The 16,542-nt window shown below is 39.3% G+C and overlaps 1 protein-coding gene across 1 annotated transcript in view; it reads left to right on the forward strand.

The window, feature by feature from the left end:
- Rapgef2 (Rap guanine nucleotide exchange factor (GEF) 2) overlaps positions 1-16,542 on the forward strand; it is a 257,625-nt gene that overhangs the window by 97,681 nt on the left and 143,402 nt on the right. Inside the window, exon 4 of the mRNA XM_013029819.1 lies at positions 4,805-4,888. Coding sequence (XP_012885273.1) covers positions 4,805-4,888 — 84 coding nt within the window. The remainder of the gene's footprint in view (positions 1-4,804; positions 4,889-16,542) is intronic.

Below are 16,542 nucleotides of genomic sequence, written 5' to 3' on the forward strand. Positions count from 1 at the left end.
AAAGCTCTCAACATTGGTTTTCAAAACAGAAGTTAAACATAGTTCTGTGGGAGATTGATAGGCATAGTGAACAGGATTTGTCTAGCTTATAAATATTTCAGAAGCACCTTTAAAATAAGATTCCCTGTTTTTATATTCTTAGAATTAGTTTGCTATTACAAAATTCGAATTCTTAGGAGGAACAACAACAGAAATTATGTTTCTATGTGGCTTCACGTAAAGTAAATGTTAAGTATATTCAGTAAGTGTTTATTGGTTTAGTGATAATTCTCTGCTAATTCTTGCAGGTTTGCTTTGGGTTATCTTGGGAAGATGGACAGCTCATCTCTGTTAGCTTTTGTTTTTCTAAAAGGAAAAGATCTCAATTTCATACTCCCCCTTTTTTGCTTGGTCCTTTGTAGTTCTTTAATATTTACTATCACAATAATTACTGCCCTTATGTGAAACAGCATTGTATTCATTTAGAAATTCAGTTTCAAAGAAGTTACACAACCTAGCCTAACCTAGCCAAAATGTCACTGAACTAAACTAGTATAGTCTAACTCAGTTACCTAGTACTACCAATACTAGTTTACACTGGGCTCCTTGGTTTAAGTGCATGATGCTCTTATTTCCCAGTTCCCTTCCAAAGGTATTTTAAGCCTTTACCTGCCCTATCATTTCTGTTAACTGGAATGAAAATCAGAAAACATACTGTTTGATCACCTACTTGATTTCACTTATCCTGGGAGTGTTTTCTGTTGTTTTTTTTTTTTTCTCTCTCTCTCTTTTGGTGCTTTACTGGGACTTCCAACTTAGGCCCTGAGCACTCTTCTCTTAGCTTATTCGCTCAAGGCTAGTACTCAACCACTACAGTCATAGCTTCACTAGCTTTTTGCTGGTTTTAATAGGAGATAGGAGTCTCACAGATTTTCTTGCCTGGACTGTCTTTGAACCGTGATCCTCAAGATTTCAGCTTTCTGAGTAGCTAGCATTACAGGTGTGAGCCAGTGTGCCCAGCTTGGTTCTTAAACTATTCTTCTTGTCAGTTTCATACCCTGTCATTGTTGCAGAATCTGAGACAGTTGATGTAAAAAGAGGACAATTTCTTTTGGTTCACAGTTGCTCACAGTCATTACTTTTGGGGCTGGTGTGAGGCAGTACTTCTTATATCAGGCAGTGCTTGGCTGAGGAAGCCACTTAGCTCACGGCAGCCACAATACAGAGACGTGAAAATGCTGGAGTCCCACAGCCTACTTCAAAGACACACTCCCACCCTATGACCTAACTTCCTCCTACTAGGTCCCACAGGCTCCCCATATTGCCACTCAAGGAACCAAACCTTCATCATATGGGTCTTCATGAAACACTTATTCCAAAGCGTAGGACCATCTATCAGACAAACATTTCCTTGCTTACATCGCCTCATGTCTTTCCCATAGCTCTCCTGATATGAAGAGTCATGCCAGGAGTCATAGTTACAGGGTAATTGTGTACTGTGAGTGCCCGAACATTTGCTGTCATGGCATCTTCATTCTCTGAACACTGCTTGCCATCAGGTGTATGTGTTTTATGGCCAGGTCAGGAAAGTTGAGTTTATAAACCTCATAGTTATTTTTTTCCCCAACTTCAGAACTGAGGATAAGAAATAACTGAAAAGCTGGTTAATATTGTTATATTCTCCATGTCACAATCAATCTAGATCTTGTGTCATATAGTGTGATTGCATTGCTATAGAAAGATTGTTATTTGTACTTACTGATCATTGTCTATTTAATTCTGGCAGCAGTGGTAGTAATTTGTTCAAGACCACGTTAAGTGATTATCTACCTCAGTCTTTTTTTTTTTTCTTTCTGTAGATTTTAATTCTCTGCACTGACCTGTTTTGTGAGAAAGGAAACGTTTTACGAATAGAGTAAAAGTTTATAAAATAGTTCTTTTCTTGTTTGTACTTGGAGCTTTCTTATTTGTTATTTGGATTGTTTGAAGTACTTTGAGCCTTAGATCATAGCAAATCAGGATGTAATAGTAATGCCGCCCCTTCTCTTACAAAGACAAATACATCTTCCCATACCAAGGTGGATGTTGGCTGTTGCAAACCTAATGGTGAGAAATGGGGAGGAAAGGATGTAGGTTTTTCTGAAGCATTTTACTTTTTCTTTTGAGAAATCCTTTCTATGGTTCTACATGAAACTACACTCTATTTGACAATTGTTTTCTTTTATATTTTCTTGTTTTACTATTAAGGATTTTGGTTAAGAATATATCTTAGGGGATAAAATGATCAATTGCTAATGAACTTTGGAAACCAGTGGCACAGTAAAAATAATTAGGTGGTCCTGATTGGTATTTTTAATTAGCAAAATGATTCAGGAGCAAAATAATACTTATTGTAAATCTTCAAGGACGTGCGATTACTGGGTTATGAGAGAAACACAGGATGCAGCTTCCGTGGGGTGTCTTCAAGAAGTAGGACCCCTGTGCTTGATTCATCCTTCCTACTTCCCTCTAGCCCCTTCCCTACTAGAATATGGGTGCCTGAGAGTCCCAGGTTGAGGACGACTGATTTACAAAGCAGAAGAGCCTGATTTCCCAGTGTCATGGAGCCACCATGTCACCCTTGGTCTTCTACTGCTCAAGTCGTGATATGTTTAATGGGGCTGAACTTCCTTCTTGGTTAAGCCATTTCTGTGTTTACATTTTTCTTGTCTTTTCATAAGGCAACAAGGTTAGCTGAGGAAAAGGTGCCCACCACTGAAGCTTTCAAGAGGCTAATTTTATGTGTGTGTGTGTGTGTGCCATTATTGGGGCTTGACCTCAGGGCCTCACTTGGCTTTTTTACTTAGAATCAGTTCTCTAACTCTTGAGTCATACTTCTAGTTCCAGCTTTTAGCTAATTGGAGAAAAGACTCTTTTGTTGATTTATCTTCCTGGGCTAACTTTAAACCTTGATCCTCAGATCTCAGCCTCCTAGATAACTAGGATTATGTGTGCGCCACTAGTGTCTGACTTTAAGAGGCTAATTTTTATAAGGTGTTCCCGGGTGACTCCAGTCTCATAAGGAATAGAAAAATGGTTAAAAGTTATGAATTAATTTCATAGAAAAGGAAATGGAAGTGGCTCATACAATCAAGAAAAACGATAAAATTGAACTGAGAAATTGTTTTTACTAAGCAGTTTGGCAAAAATTCAAAAGTGCAGGTGACATTTGCTCTCTCAGTCCTGTCCTCACCACCTTGCCAAGAAACTAAGGGTAGTAGTGACAACTGTGTGGCCTTTTCATTAATATGCAGGAGCTGGTGACCTTTCTTGCCTTGTGCCTGGGAACCACATGTCGACTCCTCTCCTTTATCCCTATGTCCTTTTCCCTATGACTGTAGTACAGGCACCTGCAGGGGCCACATGCTTTTGTTCTTCTCTGAATTATTCTAAGCTCCTAGTTCTGTCCTCTAGTGTAACATTGAACATATTTTTTAAATTATTATTTTAGACCCAAAACTGCTAAAAACAGGGAGTTACAGTTACATAAGTCAGGTAAGAAGCATATTTCCTTTTTTGGACAAAAATACAAATTATGTTAGGCTGCACGGAATAAGGCAATCATAAAAAAGATATCTACTGTGGAGGATAGCTTCTCATCTACGAGAATTATAGGGTGGGTACCTTTGACCCAACAGCTACCTCTGGGACTTTACCTTCAGTTCTGACTGTTCAGAATTGCTCTTTTCAGTTTTCTCTTGTTTTTACCTGAAGGCCAATAATTGAAAACAACTGAAATACCATCAGCAGGATTATTTAAGTGAAGTAATGTACATCTATTCAGTGAGATGGACTGCAAATAATGTAGTGTGCTACCCTATCTGTTGAAAGAAAACAACAAACAGATTAACAAAGAATAAGCATAGGTGGCCATTATTGTATTATACACATAAGCTAGTAAGCAAGAATGATGGGAAATGTGAAGACTTGCTAGACAGGGAAAAGACTGGGAGGACAGTCACTGGTAGTCCTTGGTGGTGTTTGTTTCATGAGGTGGCTGAAAGTATTTCCAGTTCAAAAAGTGAAAGATAAAAATCTTAGAATGGTATATGCTGATAGGTCTAAAGAATAAAACTTACATTTTTATTGAATATGTACCAATAAACATCTCTAACTTATTTCAATGATAAAAATTAATTGAGTAATGATACTATATGTATGTGTATTGTACTGTTCGTTTGTTTGTTTTTTCTAAGAATAATGTGGGCTGGATGTAATCCTAGTTACTCAGAAGGCTGATATCTGGAGCTAGGGATTCAAAGCTAGCCTGGGCAGCAAAGTCTTCATGAGTCTCTTATCTCCAATAAACTACTCAAAAAAGTTAGAAGTGGCACTGTGGCTCAAGTAGGAGAGTGCTAGCCTTGAGTGTGCTAGGCTTAGGAACAGCAACCAGGCCTGAGTTCAAGCCCCAGGATCGGCAAAAACAAAACAAAACAAACACAAACCAAAAAACAAAAACAAAAAAAACCTTAAATAAACAAAAAATAAAAGTAGCATGGAACTAGATATGGTGGTACTCTCCTGAAAACAGGAGGATCATGAGTTCCAGGCTAGCTGGGCAAAAGTTAATGAGAAAGAAGAGTTGGGGGTGTGGTTCAAATGGTAAAGTATTTGTCATTTATGTGTGAGGCCCTGGGTTCAATATCCAGCAAACCACCTCTCACCTATCTTCCCTTCCCCCCAAAGAAGGAACATGAGCAAGGGAACTTGAAATATGCCTGTGTTTTTGGTGTTTGTGGTTGTTATAGAAAATCTTCTAATTACTGTTAACCTTTTTTTCCCCTAGTCCTGACGATATTGGGACCTGCTGGTATATCCTCCTCTCTGGTTCTGTGTTCATTAAGGAATCCATGTTTCTTCCAAGAAGCAGGTATTGTATAGATTTTTCGGTAATCATACATGAAATGGGAAATTCTTACGTTGAGTTGCTTTGCAAAATTTTCCTGATACAAAGCAAAGCAGTACTTTGAGGCTGTTACATATAAATCTGAACAATGTGGAAAGACAAGAACAAAAGCCATGTTGGCGGCATGTATTATATTCATTACCTGACTATATCAGCACATTTGTTCATTGTCAGTGAGATTGGCCTCAAGATGACTTATGTAAGGAAGAGTAATTTCAATAACATTGTAGCAGGCAGTCTCAAAAGTATCTGAAGAGAGGCAAAAATCACTCATCAAGACCACAGGGGACTAGAAATGAAAGGCAGGAACTATCTTTGACTTCTTGGTTTCTTAGGACCATATGGTCTCTCATTTTTGCATCTGTCTCTCGAAGGCTTTAATCCCTCCCTGTGATTTCTGTGTGTATGTGCTGACTGTTGATTTATGACTTTGTGTCCCTAATAATTTTACTATTTTATTTCAGTGCTTGTGTATTTTTGTTGACTTCTCAAGGCACAATCTTGATAGACTCAGGCAGGTGTATACTGTTGTTCCAATCAGCTGTGGTCAAACAGGGGCTCATTTATTTAAATGTGATGATCTAGGTTCATATTAACTATAGTGTCATTAACTGTATTTTCCTCTTATGTATTTTTCACAAATAACTAAGATTTAAAATATTTTAAGTGTTCTCTTTTACATCGATAATTATTTCATTTAAATGACTAAGTATATTAAACTATATCACTTCTTTCTGCCATGTAACTACTACTCTATAAAAATATTAACTAACTTGAGTAGGCAATTCTGAATTTATTGAGTTGTAAAAAATCTATTCTAATGTTGGGAAGAATTTTATAGAAAATCGGCAAGATGCCAGGAGCTAGTAGTTCACGCCTATTATCCTATCTACTTAGAAGGCTGAGATCTGAGGATCAAGGTTTGAAGCTTATCCCAGGCAGGAAAATCCATGGAGCTGTGGCTCAGGTGGTAGAATACTGGCCTTGAGAGAAAAGCTCAGGAACAGTACCCAGGCCCTGAGTTCAAGCCCCAGCACAAGCATCTCCCCTTTTGCTCCCCCCCCCAAAAAAAAATGAGTTATGGAGAGGTGTTTTTCCAGGGTGGACTCAGGTTGGCCTGGGAATGGTCACGGGGTATAAGATGGGTTTGAGGGAAAGGAAGGAGAAAGTCTGTGTACCTACTTTACCCTCTGCTTCTTCAAGTTCAGACTGGCAAGCTTTACCTTCTTTGGGAAATGGTCCAACAGAGAGATAAGCTCTGTTGGCTGTTCACTGTCTTCAACTAGCAGTGTTTTCATAATAATAATAACATTGGTAGTAATAATCATAGGAATAGTTGTAACGGTAACAGTAGCAATAATGAAACCATAATAAATCAGAAGAACTGTAGAAGCCTTAGCTCTTTTATTATGAAACCATAATAAAAGAGCTAAGGCTTCTACAGTTCTTCTGATTTTTTTTCTAGGAATCATTTATTTTCCTTGGTTACATTGAGAAACTATATCTATCTATCTATCTATCTATCTATCTATCTATCTATCTATCTATCTATCTATCTATCTATCTATCTATCTACCTACCTACCTACCTACCTATGTATCTATCTGTCTATCTATACATCCTGAACTTCTGGGTAGTTATAATTTATTATGTCCCTCTATGTAAACATGTGCCAGGAACCACTTTAAACGTGTTGTGATTATTAAGCTATTTAAATCTACTATTATTCTTTGAGGTAGATAAAATAATTTCATGCATTTTGTAGATAAGGAAAATTGGGTTGTAGGATGCTTTCAAAATAACCAGGAAAAAATGGGACTGGAGACATGGCTCAAGTGGTAGAACATCAGCAAGCCAAGTGAATATGAGTGTGTGTGGTACTGGCACCAGTAAAAGAATAAAAAAAAAGTTAACTCTGTACCATGCTAAAGATTGACAAAACTATTCATATGTTTCTCTCTAGATAATACTGAGGTTTGATATGAACCAGGTGTTATGAGCCAGTTTTGTAAAAACAATTAGTTTATATGATTCTACACACTTAACTATATTTTTATCCTGTAAGGCTGAAAATGAGTTGTCTGTATAGTTAGTAAACTGAGCAGCCTATTAGTAGAGACTGTTACTCATTTTCCCTTGAACTGTTGTTCTTTTTTTTTGGGGGGGGGGTCCGGTCATGGGGCCTGAACTCTGGGCCTGGGCGCTGTCCCTCAGCTCTTCAGCTCAAGGCTAGCGCTCTACCACTTGAGCCACAGTGCCACTTCCGGCTTTTTTCTTTTTGCTTATGTGGTGCTGAGGAATTGAACCCAGGGCCTCATGCATGCAAGGCAAGCGCTCTACCACTGAGCCATCTTCCCAGCCCTGACCAGTTAATTTTGAACCTAAGTATCTTCACCAATATTTATGTCTTAAACTAATAGGAAATTATTTTGACATCTGATTGCATCAGGTAAGAAGGATGATATAAACCAGAACATCTGTCATTTGATTTCTAGATTACATTAGCTCTTGAAGTCCTCAGTTGATACTGAAGCCAGTATATTATGTTTCTCTCTGTTATTTTTCTAGATAGATGAGAGTTGTTTTGGTCATCTATCTTTGTGTTTGTTGTTCAGATGGGAATAGTGTTCCTTGCTAAGGTATGTGACATTTGTAGAGCCTTTGGATACCTTGTGACTGTTAGTGACAGCTTATTCCCTTCCCTACTTAAAGCAGTTTTAATGATACAAATTTTTGTGAATGTTTATTGGAAATCTATTAGAAATTTGCCAAGTTTTGAGCAAGTAGATGCAGTTTTGTTTTTTGTTACTACATATAATATTGTCCTAAGATTGATCCTAAACTACGTGGACTATAATTTGTATTTTTTTAACTTTTTATTGTATTTTCTAATTTTTGGTCAGTCATAGAGCTTGGACTTAGGGCCTGGGCACAGTTCCTAAGGTATTTTGCTCCAGGCTAGCACTCTACCACTTGAGCCACAGCTCCACTTCTACCTTCCTGGTGATTAATTAGAGATTAGAGTCTCATAGATTTTGCTGCATGGGTAGGCTTCAAAATGTGATCCTCAGTTCTCAGTTTCCTGAGTAACTAGGATTGCAGGTATGAGCTACTGGTGCCCAGCTAATTTGTACTCTTGAAGCAAGATACAATTGAAAATTGTTTTTCTTAAAGTCTTACTTAAAGTGAGTTTGATTTTTTGTATCCATAGAAAGACTGGAGCAAAGTTAATTTAGAAAGAGTATGTCGAGTTAGAGAGCCATGGATCAGGATAGAAACCGTGTAAATTACATTTGTTTTTCAAGCCTAGAAGTGAAATAGGTTGTGTGCTGCTCAGTTTTATGAGGGACTGCATCTGTCTGCAGTCATTTGTGGTTGATATATTAGAATAATTGACAGTGAGGTGAAGAAGGAATTTTTTCCCCTTCCTAACATTTTCACAAATACCATTTGTATCAGCAGTGACAATGATCAAGTTTTAAGTTTAGAAATCATTTTGTTATGTATGTTTGGTTTCTGCTGGGTAATGTATATAAAAGTATTACTGCTATTACCCTTATTTACCCTATATCAGTGCATTTAAGTAACTGTATTAGTGGTTGCTATGTCTTTTCACAAACAACTTTCTATATATTTTATGAAGAACTAAATGGTAAGAGCTGAAAGTGCTAATTGCCCTGAATTCATGCACCTTGTGTACCACTGTGACTCAATATGTTGAATTATCAAGCTAAACCCCATAAATATGTACAATTATTATGTACAATAAAAGGAGAAATTTGCTTAGGAAATTGCTTCAGTATGAATTTTGGAGTTTTAAGTCACTACAGTAATTGCTGACTTCTTTGAAAGTCTTAAGAATTCTAATTTAGATACTGAAATGTATCTAAACTTGTCAGATATCTTCTTTCCCCAGCCTTTATGTTAACTCATAGAATTAGAATATTTTTCTAGTAATATTTCAGTTATTTGAAAACCTTATTTGCTCAATGAATGGATGAAATGCTGCATATGTAAGACATGAACTGTTATTGCGATACCAACAAGACTTTCTCTGGACTTGTTTGTAATAACTCTGGGGAAAAAGTATCAAAATGCTGAATATGATTTTCTCTATAGTACCATTAGCAAGCAGTCTCTTCATTTCCTGGGCAGAATTGAGGCTACAAAGTTGGAAGAAGCCCAGGCTAGATATAAGCATAGGACCTGGAAGTTGCCAAGAGAAGGCTTATATTGAAGGCTAGGATCCAGTGGGATTATCTAAAAGACCTTATACAGATGATAGAGTCTTCCAATACATGGACTTCACAGTCTAATTAATTAATTAATTTTTGTCAGTCATAGGGTCTGGATCTGGGTGCTGTCCCTCAGCTCTTCAGTTCAAGGTGAGCATTTTACCACTTGAGTCACAGTGGCACTTCTGGTTTTCTTGTGTTGAATTGAAGATGAGAGTCTCATGGACTTTCGTGCCCAGGCTGGCTTTGAATCTCAATCCTCAGATCTCAGTCTCCTGAGTAGCTAGATTACAGGTGTGAGCCACTGGCAACTGGCTTCACAGTCTAATTTATTTGGTTATGTCAAGCAGCAGACCTGGAAGCCAAAGTCACCTGCTTACTACAAGTTGCCTTAAGAAATTGTATGTAACTGGCAATGCAACATTACTGAGATTCCATCAAAACTGAGGGATCAGGGGTTGGGTCATGGCTCCAGTGGCAGTATAGGGTTCTGAATTCAAACCCTAGGCACCCACTTTCCCCAAAAAGTAAAGAATAAAAGTTGTTTAGAAAAACCTTCTGAGAGGCCCTTTCCATCTTTATAGGTTATTTTATCTCATTTTAAAACAGGTTTTAGAGAGATCAAACAGAGTTTACCAAGCTGCATCAGTTGGTTGGAAAGTCAAGGCTGTTTGTAAATTATATTTCAAGTAACATTGGTGGGAGATTGTAAAGAATGCACACATTATTACACCATGTTGACTGTGTTACATTTAGTGCCTTTTTTTTTTTTTTTGTCATGGACTTGAACTCTTCATGTCTCAGACTCCTGAATAACTAGGATTGTAGGTATAAGCCATTAACACTTAGCTCAGTGTATTTGTTTTAAATAAAATAGATCTTAGAACATAAATATTCTCTTTAAGAGCTAGTTTATTAGCTACATGTATACTTTGTAGAAAGCTCTACTGATTAGGAATTTTATTTTATTTAAAGTTTTTGTTGGTCGTGGGGCTTGAACTCCTCAAGGGCTGGGTACTGTCCCTGAGCTCTTCTAGCTCAAGGCTAGTGTTCTATCACTTTGAGATATAGCTCTACTTCCAGTTTTCTGGTGATTAATTGGAGATAAGATTCTCATGGACTTTGCTGCCCAGGCAGGCTTTGAACCAGGATCCACAGATCTCAGCCTCCTAAAGTAACTAGGATTACAGGCGTGAGCCACTGGCACCATGTAGTCCTTTTTTTCTGTTATCACATATATCCACAATTTAGAAATTAAAATTGTGCTATGGTCTTCTTAATAATCGCATTTTAAATTAGACCTGCCAGCTATAATGGGGATAAGTGGAGAAACAAGACATTTAACTAATCTATTCTGAGAGGCTAAAATACTGTTCTCATTATGCTTCATGTGGAAGATATTCAGCTATTTTGATGAAAAGAATCAGAGACCCACTTTGTGTTGCCTGGGCTACACGGGTGACATTTTATTGCTATAATGACTTGTTAGTTTTTAGTAATGAAAGATTAAAACAATGGATGAGTGTTGTGTTTTTTGTGGAACGGAGTGCAGATAAATTTAGGTGTTCTGTATTTCATATAAAGCACTATAGGATTTGAAAATCATGTTCTTGAAAATACGGATTGGCTACAGGTCATATATTGTCTTCTTAGAGATGGAGCATCACCTTTTAAGCACTGAATTTTTTACAGAGGGGTGGCTAGTTAAAGGTGTCAAAAAGTAGAATGGAGTTGGGACAGTTGTATGTTAAGTAAGATTTACTTTCAAGCATTGTAAAATCACAACAATTTGAGTGCAGATCAGCATGGAAGGGAAAGACAGGATCTTGAAGGAATGGGGAAAACCCTGTAAAACTGCCTTTGAGTTTTACAAAGAATACATAGACTCTACATACTTTTCTTTCTACCATAGGAAGATAACACTGACTTAGAACATTCCATAAGGATAATTCTTCTCATTACTCTTTAAATAGATTGCATTATTCAAAGTAGTTTCTTTGGAAGAGAAACATATGATTTAAAAAAATGGATTAGCTGGGCACTGTGACTTAAGCTTGTAATCCTAGCAACTGAAGAGGTTGAAATCTGAGGATCATGGTTCAAAGTTAGCCCTAGCAAACAAATCCAAGCGACCCATATCTTCAATTAACTAGCAAAAAGCTGGAGGAAGTAAAAGTGTGGCTCAAGTGATAGCATGGCATACTTAGTGGAAAATTCTAAGCAAGAGTGTCAGGCTCAAGCACCCACTACCTTTGTGTGTATGTGTATGAGAGAGAGAGACAGAGAGAGACAGAGAGAGAGAGAGAGAGAGAGAGAGAGAGAGAGAGAGAGAGAGAAAATGAATTATATTTTGAATTGCTTAATTATGATTTTTACAGAATTAGTTGTTGGTTGTTAATGACAGTAGTCAGGTGGGAACTTATAAAATTTCCACTTAAAATACTCAATTTGATTTATGTAGGTAAACGTATATGTATAACTGAATGTATAATAGCATTAAAGGATGCACATATGTGCCTAGATTTGTATGTGTGTTTGTGTGTGTGTGTGTGTGTGTATCTGTCCGTGGATCTGTCCTCCAGCACTTGACTGTTTTGCCCTCATTATTTTCCAGTTACTTATTACCCCTATCACAAGAATAGTTGTCAAATAACTGACCTAAAATACATTTGCAGAATATCCTCCTTCAGTGGTTTAGCAGATAATTATCAAGAAGGGGAAGGAGGGTAAAAGGTGGTAGGCGATGGAGGTCCTGGAAGTTCACTAGAAGTCCTTAGTCCCTTGGACCTTCATGTCTTGTTCTTGGCCAAGAGATTGCCACCACTGTCAGGCAGCCTTCTGGGTCACTTGCCAATCACCTCTCTTCCCACAGCCTAGAAGGTATGTTCAGTCCTGGCTGAACCCTTTCTGCCGAAGAAGCTGAAACCTGAACACATGTAGGTGGAGTCCATCAAGGAGATGCTGCTTGGACCTTTCATGGGGAGCTGCACCAATCTGAGGGTCGCTGGGGAGAGATTTTTTTCTTTCCTACCACCTTCAGTGGATTGATAATCTAGACTGCAAACCAAATCCCTATGGAGAAAGACTGCAATGGGTAGTCTGCCATGGGCAGGAGTACGGATTTGGGCAGGTCAGAGAATGTCTGTACTATGACTTTTGGAAAGTACTGGTAATTGAGTGCTTAATGTTTGGAGTCAAGTTTGGGTTTATATCTTTTAAACTACAGTGTGTTGTGCTGTGACTACAGATAGGTTTCCTCATTTGTACAGTAAAGATGAGTGCAACCCATGTCTGAATGGGTTTCTGGAGGATTAGTGGGATGAAGCACTTAGCACTGGACCTAAATAGAGAAAGCTCTGTGTATGCAGTACTCATTATATCACTGTCACTTTCCTGTCACATGGTCCCTGAATTCATTCTGCTTGGGTTGATTGGGTGCCTGCCAAGCAGGTGAGGATGCCCAGGCCCCATGCCTTTTGCTTCTTGTTTTAGATCCTCCCAATAACACTCTGGTGGGTGGTGAGGGTTTTTACTTCCAACTTGCAGAGGAGGAAATTAAGGCCTCATGCAGAAGACATTGAAAAAAATGGTTTGAATTTGAAGTAACAGAACAAATAGCCAAAGACATATGTGTATGAACACAAGGACCTCTGAAGATCCAGATGAGGACACAGATCACTGGACTTGCACCTGATGTATGTGGGTGTGTGTTTATGGACTGGGCAGCCAGGTAGCTGGCATTGACACAGGCTTGGAGTTAGAGGTTTCTTGCTGCAGGTAAGCATGAATTCTGTGATAAGAATTCCTTGGAAAAGGCCTATGGAAACCACAGTCCCACCTGTGGAGATGGGCATCACCCATTGGCTTATCCATCAGTAAGCTGCAGGGAATCCTGAAAATTGTCCTGAAAATCCTGAAAACTGTCCAAGATATGCAGCATCTAGAATGAGCCATTTTTAACCACCAGTGCATTCCCCACTGCCATGGTCGCCTGGCCTGCCAGCCAAGCCAGGAGCAGACCCAACCTAGATTCCTTGGGAGCTCAGCTAAGGGACTCGTGATAGAGTATTGCTTCCTCTCAGCAAAGATCACGTCAAGACTGACACCCAGACTGAACTGCCCTTCAAGGCAAAGACCTACCACCCATCCTCTGATCCCATTAGACCCTTGTTCCTCTACAAGGCCACTGTGAGCTCTGTGGCCTTTACTTGGAAAACCTCAACGCCTTGGGCAGCCATGCATGGTTGCAGCAGTTGGCTATGAGGGAGTGGTGTGTCAACCACTTACCCATTGAGTAGATTAAGCACCAGCTTAGAAGGTAGATGAGTACTGTAGTAAGAATTACCAGGGCGTTCACCCCTTCAAAGAAGTTCTCTAGTGCCAGTTATAGTGATAAGCTATGACAGTGGAGCTGGCTCCCAGAGACATCTGAGGTTAGTGAGAGACCCTAGCAACTAGCACACTGAGGGCAGACATGCTCACCCCGCCAGATGCCATTGCAGCCGGAGAAGAGGAAGCCAATGAGTTTCAGCAGAAGTGGAAAGGTTGAGCCAGTCCCCTTCCCTGTTCCCCCTTCTAAGATATCACTAGATGAGTGTGTGGACATCTGCACTCTCAATTGCAGGTTCTGTGAAATGGAATTCTAGAACCTCTCTGGAGTGGCCCCCTCTCCGTCCAGGTGGGTACGGCATTTACAGGGCATATCCAGGTGATAAATTTCTTGAAAGGGACCCCCCCCCCCCCCCCCCACAGCACCAACAAAGATATTCTAACACAGGAACATTCCAGATTCCTTCTCCTGCTGCCTCTGTCTACTGTTCCTCCTCTGTGCCCTGTTCCCTCTCTTCCTTTTTTCTTTTGTGTTTCCAAAGGAGAAGCCCAAACTTCAAAGTAGTGTCCCTTGTGGGCAGGCCCCCTTTCCCAATTCTGAGGACTCTGGGGCCACAGGTGTCTTACTTCAGTCTTCACCCATCTGATTGGTCCAAAGTGATAGTCAAGCCACCGGTGGCAGCAAATCTGCTCACAGAGAATTAGTGTTTCCTCATGTCTAGCAGCTAGGCAGGGGCTTTGTGGGCTATCCAAAGATGCCTGTTCTGTTTCCTTCTAACGTCATTCACACACACGTGAACGTTATTCAGTGTACCCACTGAGACCTGGATCTGCCCTGGTCCCCAAGTTCCTGATTGAACATCAAGCTCCTACTCACAGTCTTACTGAGCTCTTTCAGGTTCCCATTGGCTGCTCTCCAAGGGGACCTTTCTTGATAGGAAGAGCTCAGAGTAGTCTTCATTAGTCTTCTTTCAAGTCAAGGAGTCTGAGGGGGCTCTAGAGCCAGGAGGATAGGGTGAAGACTCTCCTCCTTCGGCTCTGCCTCCCCTCTTCCTTTTCACTTTCCCTGGACCTTTCACTTTTTAAAAGATACATTTTCTGTAGAGAATAAATGGAGATCTTTTTATTTTGCAGTACTGAGCCAGCTAGATGTCAGGAGGTTGCTTGACCTTAATTTTTTTAGTTGCTACCTTGGGTTATTGATGTGCCTAGAATTAAGTAATTTAGATTAAATTTTTCTTCTTGCCTTTCAGGTATGCACATGTACAAATGCACATGCTAAATATGTCACTGTCTTAAATCACATCACAGGAATAGTGTTCTAGCACACTTATACTTAAGGAGAATTGTGCAAAAGGATAAAGTAAGGATTAGAGTACCAGAGTGAGCTAGTATTGTTAATACTGACGTTGGCTATTATAACTTCTTAGGTGTTTGAACAGATTGTACGGATTGGTGTTAAGTACCCTCCTCTTTTGATTGGCTGTTCTGAGCTGTTCATCTGTGCTATGTTGTACTCCTGCTCCTGGTTCATATATTCATCCCCTGAGCATTACTAAGTTAGCAGTTATGTCTTGGTGCTTACTTTGAGTACTAAACAGAGAGAAGCTGAGAATTACAAATGATTCCAGAAGAGGTTGCTTCAATGATGCAGGTAGACTTGGTAAACTGAGCAGACAGGAGTCTGTATGTAGCTAACAAAAAAGAAAAAGATATAGTAGATAATGTAGTTACCTGGATGTAGTCACCTAGTGAAGGACACAATGTGAAGATAAGAACTGGTAAAAGAAAATTTGATCTTGTCAAGAAATCTCATGTGAAGAGAACAGGAAAATAGGAGTGGCTAGGAATTACAAAGTTAAGGGTGGTTGTTCCTGCTTGTAGATGATGTTGGAGATGGCCCAGGAGAAAGGGGTAAAAGGAGGGAACAAGAAAGAAGGGAGATAAATGCAGGAGCCTGTAGAAAGGAACAGAGAAAATACACATTTTTGAAAGGTTTCACATAGTTTAGTAGGCTTAAAACAAGAGGCATACATACATACAATTAGTAGATTTGGGAGCTCACAGGTGTGAGCATAAGGGCAGTAATGGGGAAGAAGGAAGAAAGTGGTTGGGTTTTGGTGGTAGAGTAATCTTCAACCACTGTGGAAAAACAGTATGGAGGTTCCTCAAAAGCTTCACATAGAGCTCCCCTATGACCCTGCAATCCCACTTTTGGGCATTTACCCGAATGATCACAAATAAGGCCATACTAAAGCTATCAGCACAACTATACATTATTCATTATAGCTAAGTTATGGAACCAACCCAGATGCCCCTCAGTAGTTGAATGGATCAAGAAAATGTGGTGTATAGATATATAAGGGAATTCTATGCTGCATCAGAAAGAATGGCACTGCCCCATTTGTAAGGAAATGGAAAGACTTTCAAAAAAATCTTATAAAGTGAAGTAATCGAAGACAGGCACGAGTGGCTCACACCTGTAATCCTAGCTACTCAGGAGGCTGAGATCTGAGGATCACGGTTCAAAGCCATCCTGGACAGAAAAGTCCGTGAGACTCTTATCTCCAATAAACCATTCAGAAAATCAGAAGTGGAGCTGTGGCTCAAGTGGTAGAGCACTCACCTTGAGCTAAAGAGCTCAGGGACATCGCCCAGGCTCAGAGTTTAAGCCCCACAACTGCCCCCCCCAAAAAAAAGTGAAGTAAGCCAGAAACAAAGAAATATAGGTTCCATGGTTTCCTTTATTTGCAGTAATTAGTATACATCTAGGATAGTCTTAGCAGATGAACAGAATAGTACATTATGACCATATAAGAATGATGCTAAACAAAATACAAAAAGAACTCCAAGATATGCCCTGGAAACAGAAGTTTTCCTTTGTTGTTGTTGTTGGTGTTTTTTGAGGGTGCCAATCTTGCTTTATTTTTTTTAATTTCTTTTTTTTTATTGTAAAGATACTATACAGAGGGTTACCGTTACATAAGTGAGGTAATGAGTACACTTCCTCTTGTACATTGTTACCCCCTCCATTGTTTTCCCCCTACCATCCCC

The sequence above is a fragment of the Dipodomys ordii genome, unplaced genomic scaffold (assembly GCF_000151885.1).
Source record: "Dipodomys ordii isolate 6190 unplaced genomic scaffold, Dord_2.0 Scaffold123, whole genome shotgun sequence".
NCBI lineage: Eukaryota > Metazoa > Chordata > Mammalia > Rodentia > Heteromyidae > Dipodomys > Dipodomys ordii.